General features: G+C 37.7%; 1 protein-coding gene across 1 annotated transcript; it reads left to right on the plus strand.

Annotated features, from left to right (window-relative positions):
* The first annotated feature begins 708 nt into the window (after positions 1 to 708).
* LOC127966578 (LETM1 domain-containing protein LETM2, mitochondrial-like) lies at positions 709 to 9386 on the plus strand. Its single transcript, XM_052567682.1, has 11 exons — positions 709 to 1027; positions 2009 to 2064; positions 2303 to 2741; positions 3441 to 3584; positions 3776 to 3913; positions 4004 to 4207; positions 6096 to 6215; positions 6530 to 6649; positions 7096 to 7203; positions 7339 to 7404; positions 8186 to 9386. The coding sequence occupies exons 2-11, from the start codon at positions 2018 to 2020 to the stop codon at positions 8237 to 8239; spliced, it is 1440 nt and encodes a 479-aa protein (XP_052423642.1). The 5' UTR covers positions 709 to 1027; positions 2009 to 2017; the 3' UTR covers positions 8240 to 9386.
* The last annotated feature ends 1102 nt before the right edge of the window (positions 9387 to 10488 follow it).

Consider the following 10488-nt stretch of genomic DNA (forward strand, 5'->3'; position numbering starts at 1 on the left):
AACATCATTATTGTGTTTTCCAAAATTAGTAAAAAAAAACTACTTCTACCACGAAATAACAAAATTATATATATATATATATATATATATATATATATATATATATATATATATATATATATATGTTTGTAAAATTAAAAATAAAAACAATATTTTATATGGATAAAGCTAGATAAAATTAAAGATAGATGATATAGAAAGAAAAAACTATTGTCTAACCCACATTAATATACTCTTTTAAAATGTGCTTTATTCCCTATACGAGGCCTACAGAAATAATAATTACTAGTGTAATATTACAGCAATTGTTTAATTATTCTGGGCGTTTCATAAACAGTATATTTCAGTAAAAATGTAAATAAGAACAAAACAATGTTATCAGGGTATGTGTTCCTTCCCTGTGGATCTCAAGCGAAGTTAAAATGAATAATAGCGCCATCGTCTGAACAAGTACCTAATAACAGCCATATAAAACGCCTTGCTAGTCCGCCGCTGTTCTGGGCACTGTGATTTTGACTGTTGCCATGACAATTCTGAGTTACAACTGAACTGAGATCAGTAGGTGTGGAGGATCATCTGCCATCATCATCACGGATGAGGTCATGGGAAGTTCCACTGTCCGGCCAGTCCAGCGGATTGGCCAGCGTCACTAGTGCGTATAGCTCGCTCATTGGCTTATATGGCTGTCATTCACGCCTCACCCGTTATCGGATGATCCTCCAGTAGTACAGTCTGAGGCACCGGAGGCAACCTGACAGTCTGTTCCAAAAAACAACAATACATCACCACGGATGTATTAACTTATATCCCCTTTAGATTTAAACCTTACGAGCGACATAACATCGTGAATGGAGTATATCATCCCGCAAAAGGTCAGTTTTTCACCCGTACCATCGCCTCCGAGGAAATTTGATCCTCAGCTGCAGGAGGAGCGCCGTCGTGCCGGATATTTTTCTCCACTGACACCATATCCAATGAATACAGCCTAACAGCCGTCATACCGCGCGGACACGGGCCTTTTCCACAGGTTGGTAACGTTAGATGTTTAACCGTCTTTCAAGTTGTTAAATACCAGATATGTTTTTAAGATTTGTCTCGAATCTCGATCCTTTGGCTTTCATCTGTTGCTTCTTAACCGTTTAACCACCGCTCGCTGTTAGCAGTAACTTACATAAATGAAAGTAAAACAAAATAACTTTCCGATTGTTTTTCGATGTCGTTTCGACTATATCCGTAGAAAAGCCTCTGTAATAGATGTAAAGTTGTGCTGGTATCGAAAGCAGATGTTTTCAGATGGTGTAACGTTATATCCGCGGCCTCTACTGTGGCCTTCTGCGCCTGTCAGTAGAAACTTCACTGTTTTGACTTACTCGCAACACTTTTATACAACAATTTAGACGTTTAAAAAGTTTAAACTTTCGATGACTTATAATAAAAAGTGGATACTGTAGTTTATGTTTACCTACGCATAAAATAAAGTGATAGCACTTTAATAATTAAGAGGTCTGTGTCATAATGGCCTCTACTATGATATATCGTTAACTTTTAAACAATCTACTTGTTGCAATTTGAGGCAAACTTTCGGGTGAAATGAAACGTTCCTTTTAATTGTCGTTAAATATGGCCTATGACTTTGACAGGTCTCCGTGTTTGTGTTCTGTTTTAGCAACGCAAGCGGCGAAGATAAGCACGTGAGTCAGTGTGTGCGCGTGCTCGCGACCGGCCTCATCCGTGACGAGCGCGCTTTCCTATTCATCAACACATGTTCTTTTACGTACATAATAACAAATAGAAGTTCAACAAATATGCACAACAAATAACACCACTTATTCCTCAAAAATACATGTGTATCTGTATTTGTTTGTGAATCTGTATACATTATTCATATTAGTACATATTAGGATTAGTCACCAAAAATCCTCAGTTTAATCAGATTTTATAAGTCTCTAATATGTGTAAATCTAATTGCACCACAGGTACATAACATTGCATCTATTTTTCTTTACAGGACACGAAAATGGCAGTTTTTAGCTCACAGGTGCTTCTAGCTGTAACGAGATCAAGGTGAGCTCATAGTCCAAGTTACTGGTGCAAAAATTTACATTTTCATCCAGCTCAATATATTATGTTCAAAATATTATTTGATTAAAATATAAATTTTTCATAATAATATTGTGCAGTGTTCCCTGGTTACAATGCTTCGTGGAGGTTTAAAAAAATCGAAATGGCAAGCTTGTAATTTTGTGCTTTAATATTGTAAATACTCTCCTTATCAAAGCTCAAGGTTCTGGTTTTCTTCCAGGGGATCCTACTTACTTTCTAAAAGACACGGTTGTGCTTCACTCTCGTCGACTGCATGTATACGCTACCATTCAGAGTTCATCAGCCAGGTGGCCATCACAGACAGGTGTCCCAGGCCGCTGTACCCCTGTTACACATCCAGCTTCATCCGTCCTGGTTGCATAGCTGCACGTCCCCTCCACAGTTCTTGTGCTTGGCTTCAAGAGGTGAAGGACAGCCCTGAACCTGTCAAGGGTGATCCTGTCCCCGCCGCCTCAGGCACTCAACCACCTGCAGCACCACCAGCAGTGCCAAGAAAGTCCCTGGGACAGAAAGTCCTGGATGAGCTCAAGCATTACTATCATGGCTTCCGCCTCCTGGGAATTGACACCAAAATCGCGGCCAGGATGGTCTGGAGGTTACTGCACGGACAGCAGCTCACCCGGAGGGAGAGGAGGAGGGTATGTTTTGGGTTTCTCAGGTTAATTTAAGTATTACCCGCTATACATCTGGTTTGTTATTTCTTTGCATCTCCATGATCTGTGAGCTCAAGTTATAATATTCCAGTATTTGATATTCTAGATGATATTTAAAAATGTTTATTAACAAAATTAACCGGAAACAAAAAATGTAAAGTCAAAACATCATCATTTAAGTGGTACTATTTCAGACTTATTTAAATATTATAGTGCACTTTTACAATGAATTAAAATGCACAGTTATTAAATCCACATCTATTTTAAAATCAATAACTTATGTCTCTTCCAAAGCCATTTGAACTACTATAGTTCATTATAATATTCCATTTATGTCCAAAATAATGGTAATACCACTGCATTTTTGTTATTTATGTTCTCATAACACCTTTATATAAGGTGTAAGTAATTTGACAAAGGAAAATGTCAGAAGTTATTAATGTATGTAAACGGGAAGGATTTGAGTTTTATAAAAAGGTAATAATATTTGATAATCCTGTGAGAACAAACCATTGCTTGGTCATGGATTTATGATGTAATGACACAAATAGAATTGCATAACCAAAAAGCTTAACAGCGCTGAGAAAGCACAGCTGGATTAGGCCAGAAATGCTATTCTCACTTACCCATATTGCTTTTGTGTTTGACTATGGATGAATAAGACCTGTCCCGTTGTCTCCACAGCTGATGCGGACATGTGCCGACTTGTTCCGGCTTGTGCCCTTCATGGTCTTTGTCATCGTTCCCTTCATGGAGTTTCTGCTCCCCGTATTCCTCAAACTCTTTCCAGAAATGCTGCCTTCTACATTTGAGACCGAGTCCAAGAAGGTATTATAAGCTTACTTTTTAAACAACAGCAAAAGTTCAGCCTAAATGACGAAATGCAAGAATAAGATATCTGTGTAAAGGATTCGTAAAACAATTTCTCAATGTATCCGAGTAGTAATTTTCATGAAGTTATCACAATGGATGAGTAATGACTAATGAAACATCTCAATTTGTTTGTTTTACTCTGACAGGAGGAAAAACAGAAGAAGGGTCTCGCTGCTAAACTAGAGCTGGCCAAGTTCTTACAGGAGACCATCGGTGAGATGGCCAGGAGGAACAAAGCAGCCGTTGGAGACGAGACTCAGAAGTTCTCCACTTACGTGCAGCAGGTGACTTTAATAATCAAATCCATTTTGACACATCACGTATAGTTAAAATGATTGTGGTTGTGACTGACGCTTCTAACTTGTCCGCTATAGGTGAGGCACACTGGTGAACAGCCCAGCACTAAAGACATTGTGAAGTTCTCCAAGCTGTTTGAGGATGAGCTGACGCTGGAGCATCTGGAGCGGCCGCAGCTGGTGGCCTTGTGCAAACTGCTGGAGCTGCAGCCCATCGGCACCAATAACCTGCTGCGTTTCCAGCTGATGATGCAGCTGCGCACCATCAAGGCTGACGATGAGGTGAGACAAAACCAGACAACTGCTACTTGACCCTCTAAAGTAGTTTTACAGCTGGTTTTATGACTTGACATGTTGCTGAGATCTCTATGTTTGTGGTTGACTAAACCATCTTAAAATAAGGGGCTGATCACAAAAAAAAAAAAACTTTTTATATTCTACAATGCTAGCTTTCTATTATTTAAACACGCACTAAATAAACATCTTTGGCTTGCTTTTGCATCTTTTATTATGATACCCATTCTAAAAACACAGCTCTTAAAGGGTTAGTTCACCCAAAAATGAAAATGCTTTCATTCAGTACTCGCTCTCATATCATTCCAAACCCGTAAGACATTTGTTCTGAACACACATTAAGATATTTTTGATGGAATCTGAGAGCTCTCTGACCCTCCATAGACAGCAAGGATATTATCATGATCAACGCACAGAAACGTAGTAAGGATATCGGTAAAATAGTCCATATACAACCGTAATTTTACAAAGCAGCAAGAATACTTTTTGTACGCAAAATAAAACAGTAAGAACAATTTATTCAGCAAATCTTCTCCCCTAGTTATCGTCTTCCGCCATTTTGAAGAGTACCCCAGAACATAATCAACATAATGAGTGTTTTTTTTTTTTTTATGTTCAGCATGCGTGTGCTTTCACTGAGCTTAATCAGCCTTGTTTACATTCAGTAGACTGTGTGTGTGCATTCGGAATGTAAACAACGATAATTATGTTGATTACGTTCTGGGACAGTCTCCAAAATGGCAGAAGATAATTTCCTGAGAATTTACTCGCCTCCATGTCATCAGTGATGGTTTTTGTCTGTCTGTCTTCAGTCGCGAGGTAATTAAGTTTTTTGAGGAAAATGTATTATTCCAGGATTTTTCTCTATATAGTGACCTCCAATGGCAGCCAACCGGTTGAAGTTTCAAATGGTTCTACATTATCCCAGCTGAGGAATAAAATTCTTCGTTGGTGTACTCGTGTTCTTTAGTGTACTCGTGTTAAAAGTTAGGGTAGGACAAAAACTCCTTTAACTTCAAATCGTCCGACATTGTTGTTTTATCTTTTTTGTAAAGGCCGTTTGACTTATCTTGCATGTTCATTTTGTATCCACTGAAGTCCACTATATAGAGAGAAATCCTGGAATGTTTTTCTCAAAATCCTTACTTTCTTTTTGACTGAAGATATGAACATCTTGGATGACGTGGGGCGGAGTAAATATTTATTCTGAATATGAGCTAATCCTGTTAAAATAAGTAAAAAAAGTGTACAACTTGTTTTTTGAACGCAAAAATGTATTCTGAGTGAATGATGCCTTAGTCCCAATCAGACAGAACACATTTTTAGGTCTGAAAACGCGAGGGCACCACACTGCCTTTTTCTGGTGACTTAAAAAACAAGCAGTGTGCTGTGGGTTGTTATGTTGCTAGGCATAACATTTACAACAACCAAAAGCCTTTAAAAAAAAATAAGACTCGAGGTAACCCATGACAGGCACCAAAATTTCGCCTGCATTGCAGTCTCTGGACTTTCTGAGCAACTGTAAACTTTTCCATTGATTGGACAATGGAAAAATGGAAAAAAACGCAATTGACGTTGCGTGCTTTTCTGCACAGTTGCTTTTTTTTTTTTTTTTTTTTTGTCAACTTCAGGCGTTCAGAGCACTCCTCAGAGGTGCAGCAGGTGCCTAAAACACAAGACGCTCGGGACGCATAAATGGTGCTCAAAATGCTCACTGCCAATAGAAAACTATTTTAAAAAGGTGCCTCTTATTGAAAAAAACTTGTTCTGTTTGATCGGGCCTTAAAACGTTAAAGCAATATTCTGGGTTTGATATGTTAAGGAGATGATCTCAGATGTTAGATAATCATGATTTGGGGTTTTCGTGTCTCTGTAGATGATCTCCAAGGAGGGTGTCGCTGTAATGACCGTGGCCGAGCTCCAGGCCGCCTGCAGGAGTCGTGGCATGAGATCTTTGGGTCTGACCACAGATCAGCTCCGACAGCAGCTGCAGCAGGTGTGTAAAACTGCCTACTGGAGGATATTTATGACCGTTTTCCACCCAAAGACATTGAGACACCCGTTGACACATTGAAAGTGTGACACACACACACAACAGGCATTAAACAGTCCTCTTATATTTTCCAGCTTGTGACTACTGAGTGTTGTCCTCCTTGTGTCACAGGGTGGTGTTGTCACCATAACGCTGTGTCGGTGGTGTTACAGATACATTTCTGATTGTTTAGACATTACTGTACGTGTGCTTGCATGCTTTGAGTCATTAATTACTTCTTAATTGTTATTGGCATGCTTTCTCTCTCTCTCTCTCAGTGGCTGGACCTGCACTTGAAAGAGAACGTCCCACCGTCCTTGTTGCTGCTCTCTCGTGCAATGTACCTGACGGACCTCACTCCTAAAACTCCAGTCATCCCACCGGTGCCCAAACTGGAGGTGACAATACAATTCTATACTAGTTTGTCTAAATAAATGTCTAATATACAGTCCTCTAAATGTTACAAGTGAATATTGCATCACATTATAATGTACAGTATGAAATAATGTAAAACTGGTGTAAAAATATTCCGTATACATTCTGTAAACATCCAAAGAGCATGCATACAGAATACATTTGTGCAGCATGTTGTAAATTATTGATTTATTCACCTAATAAGCACGTTGACTTTATGAATTAAACCAAACTTTGTCAGCTCTGTTCACTTTCTGTTTAAAAACGTACCCCAGTGCTTGGCAGCAGATTACCTTTGAACATGTATCTAAACTGGGCAGAAATGCAGACTGGCACGTCTCTGCCTCACTGAGCGCTGATATGTTATCTCTGTTCTGATATGGTTGTTACGGTTTCATATGTAATGGTCTTCTTCATGTCGGTGTCACAGAAAGCCACTCCTCCTCCTGTGGAGGCCGAAACCTCAGCCAAAGAGAATCCGCTGTCGTCCTCCGTGGAGGCGCTGGTGGACTCTGCTCCGGTCATCAAAGACAGAAAGGTAGGAATGTTATTACATCATCAACCAGTCAATCAGATTCTCCAGGACGTCAGCCATTGTATAACAAGTAATAGTTAAACGAATACAAATAGTTTAAATTCCAGATATTGTTAACACTTTGATTATGTGTTTTAGTCTGAAGAACTGTTGGAGAAACCCAGGGGGTTGGACATGCCATCACCTGAAGCTCAGTTAATACATGTAAGTGTGCCGAGCGAGATGTTGTACTGGTCACTCAGTGGGTGTATTTATGGAAAGATGAAGAGTCAACAATATGTGGTTTTGGAAGGATTACGTTGACTATTGCGCAGTACGTTGTATTGCATACTTTGGCTGTTATGTTGTTGGCAATGGTTTTATTCTGAACCGTTGACATTTATAAAATATTTGAAATAGAATTTTTTTTTTTTTTTTTGAGGTTTCATTTTATATTGCATTGTTTTTATTTATTTTTTTTTGCATGGATTTAGAGTTTCTATTAAACATTCAAATAAAAGATTTTGCATAGTGTTTGTAATTAAGTGGTTTTATTTCATCTTTTTTTTTTTTTTATCAAATATAAAATTGAAATTTGATTAGATTTATATTGCATTTTTTTTGCATGCATTCAGAAATACTATCAAATATTTTATTGATCGATTTTATATAAGTTAATATATTAAGAGGTTTAATTTCATATTTTATTATTTTTCTAGCCTTAATATAGAATTTCCATTAGATATTACATTGAAAGAATTTATGAAATAGTTGTAATATTTTAGAATGTTTAATGCTATATCGTATGTTCTTTTTATTTTTATTTTTTTGTGTTAAATGTTATTAGTATATGAATAAATGTGTGTCAGTCCATATGTAAATGCTATTTCTGCTCACTTGCTCACTTTTTTTGTGTATGTCTTCTACATCGATGTATAATGAGACCACTAGTGTCTAGAAACTGCTGGATATTAACACCCTCACCTGTTCTGTTCTGTTCCATCAGGCTAAAGAAGCAGAGTTGTCACAGAAGTCCAAGATAAGCGCCAATGGGATTTGAGAGGGGCTCAGGGTTTCCTCCATCACCTTATTCTGTTGGAGAAGAGCGTGGAGCTTCTGGTTCGGCCTCTTCCACCGCTGCTGCTTCTGCGGAGGAAGCGTCTCTCTCACAGTCAAGGATTTCAGAGGCCTTGCTGTCTCGCACCTCTCATACACACTTGATGGACTACTCGCATCACATCCTCCAACGGCATCTGAATTTAGACATCACTCCAGCTTGACATCCGACATGTTTACATCTCCCATCCCCTGAAGATTTGACAAATAATGCAAATTTGAAACCGGAAAAAGAAACAGCAACTCGGTCCAGCCAGAAAATGAACAAGGACTCACAAGACTTGCCACTCTTTGCTATTCTTCATTTTGTAAATGTGTAAATAAAATGTACAGTACCTGCATATTATATAAGTGCTACTGCTTTATACAGTCGGCTGTGTCATATGTGTGGGTGAAAGAAGTCATATTTTATTATCAGGAATGCATATGTTTGCATTCTGGATTTAGGTTGGCAGATGCATTGTAAATGGTCAAGTATGTGGGTATTTTTATTTTTTTGAAAATTTCTAATTCCCTTTTCTAAGGGAATTTTACGTTCACTCCCTCAGGAGATGCGATTAGCGGTGTAGCAATTACGCAAGGCCTGTCTATGACAGACTCTGCAGTTTGGCACAAAAACTAGCTGTTGAATTAGTTCATAATCAGCTATGTCCTCCTTTCAATCATGGGTTGAAGTTTTTCCTTGGCGGAAAATGACTATTGGAGTCCTTAAGTTTACGTTTCACTTATGGATAAAAATAATGAAACAGATGTTTGTTTTTGATTCACTGTGGCACTGGATAAACCACTGGTAGGGAAAACAATATAGTATGCAAAACTGTAAAATTTTTATTTAAAAAGCATTGAATCCCTCAGATAATTGCTTTGTTTATCCTATAATCTGCCTGTAACTCGACTGTTAACTATTGGCTGAATTTGTTGCGTTTTTAAACCGACCTGTCCCAGTCTTTCCTGATGCACTTTTTCATGTTGATCAAAAGTGTAAAATTGAAAAATGAGTTTGAAACTGCCTGTCATTACATTAAACGGTGTACCATCTTGTACTGTACAGTCAGAAAGTAAAGGTGCTCAATGCTCATACCTCTTTTAAATGTGTTACGCGTCCTAATTATTACCCCCATTTATTTAGTGTAACGTGAACGAATATACTGGTTTTTGTTTCCAAAACTGATAACATTTAAAAGGTAATTCTGCAATTAACTGATTTTCAGTTTAAAAACAACAACTTTTAAAAAACGCAAAATTATTGATGTTAAATTAATTTTCTCATGGATCTAATCGACATTTTGTTGCGAGTTAAATATAAATAACTTAGGATTAGTTATTTTCCCAGGGGTTTTTAAATCGAGTTAATAGGGTGTCCGTGGACAGTTGAAAATTAAAATTTTATAAAATGCAGTTTTAGGACCGTCAATGTTAACCTACAAATCTATAAATGTTAATTTAACCTATTACGTACGTTTAATATATTTTTCTTTTTAGCATATTTACCAAAACTGCTGTGTTTGTTGCTATTACTTTTATTCATCCCTCATTTTAAAAAGAAACGTACAACAAATCTGTATATTGCATATTAAGTGAGACGGTGATGGTAAAAATGTAAAATTGGAGGAAAAAATTCTGCATTTCAATGAGAAACACTGTTTGCTTTCAATTTGCTCAAAACTCTTTTGTCATGTCACTCGAAAAAATATACGCATTCCCTCAAGAAAATTCTCTTATAACTACATTCATTTACATTCGGTGGTCGCATGGTTTCTCAAGAAATGGAGATCTTTCGGAAGAGCAACAGCGTCTGAATATAATTTTCTCTCCATCTCTATGTCCCTTGACGGTCTCCATAGTATTTAGTTTTTGTATATAAAAAAAAAATCTCATAACTACACTTATTAATTTCAATAGACTTGTCTCGTATAGTTGCTTTAGGAATCATGATTTTTAGGGGTCCTTGTGCCTTTATAAGTGTAGTTTGAGGTTCTCCACCGTGTACTTTGTATGCACAGCCTGGAAAGCTGTTCAATGGTTGACTGGAGATGTCTTCTCTGGGGTTTTTAGTTTGACTATTTAAACATGCTGATTAGCAGGAATGACATCCTCAGATTCGTTCAGTGGAGCGTTACACTGCTCATGCTGTACAGTTACATGAGGCTGGTCGCTCTTTAAAGTCTTCATGAAAACCTGACGGGGTTGATC

The sequence above is a fragment of the Carassius gibelio genome, chromosome B10 (genome assembly GCF_023724105.1).
Source record: "Carassius gibelio isolate Cgi1373 ecotype wild population from Czech Republic chromosome B10, carGib1.2-hapl.c, whole genome shotgun sequence".
In the NCBI taxonomy this organism is placed as follows: Eukaryota; Metazoa; Chordata; class Actinopteri; order Cypriniformes; family Cyprinidae; genus Carassius; species Carassius gibelio.

Coding starts and splice junctions, on each gene's coding strand:
- LOC127966578 (XM_052567682.1), top strand. CDS start 2,018: ATGGCAGTTTTTAGCTCACAGGTGCTTCTAGCTGTAACGAGATCAAG. Junction 2,065..2,302: donor CTAGCTGTAACGAGATCAAG/GTGAGCTCATAG, acceptor GTTTTCTTCCAG/GGGATCCTACTTACTTTCTA. Junction 7,405..8,185: donor CTGAAGCTCAGTTAATACAT/GTAAGTGTGCCG, acceptor CTGTTCCATCAG/GCTAAAGAAGCAGAGTTGTC.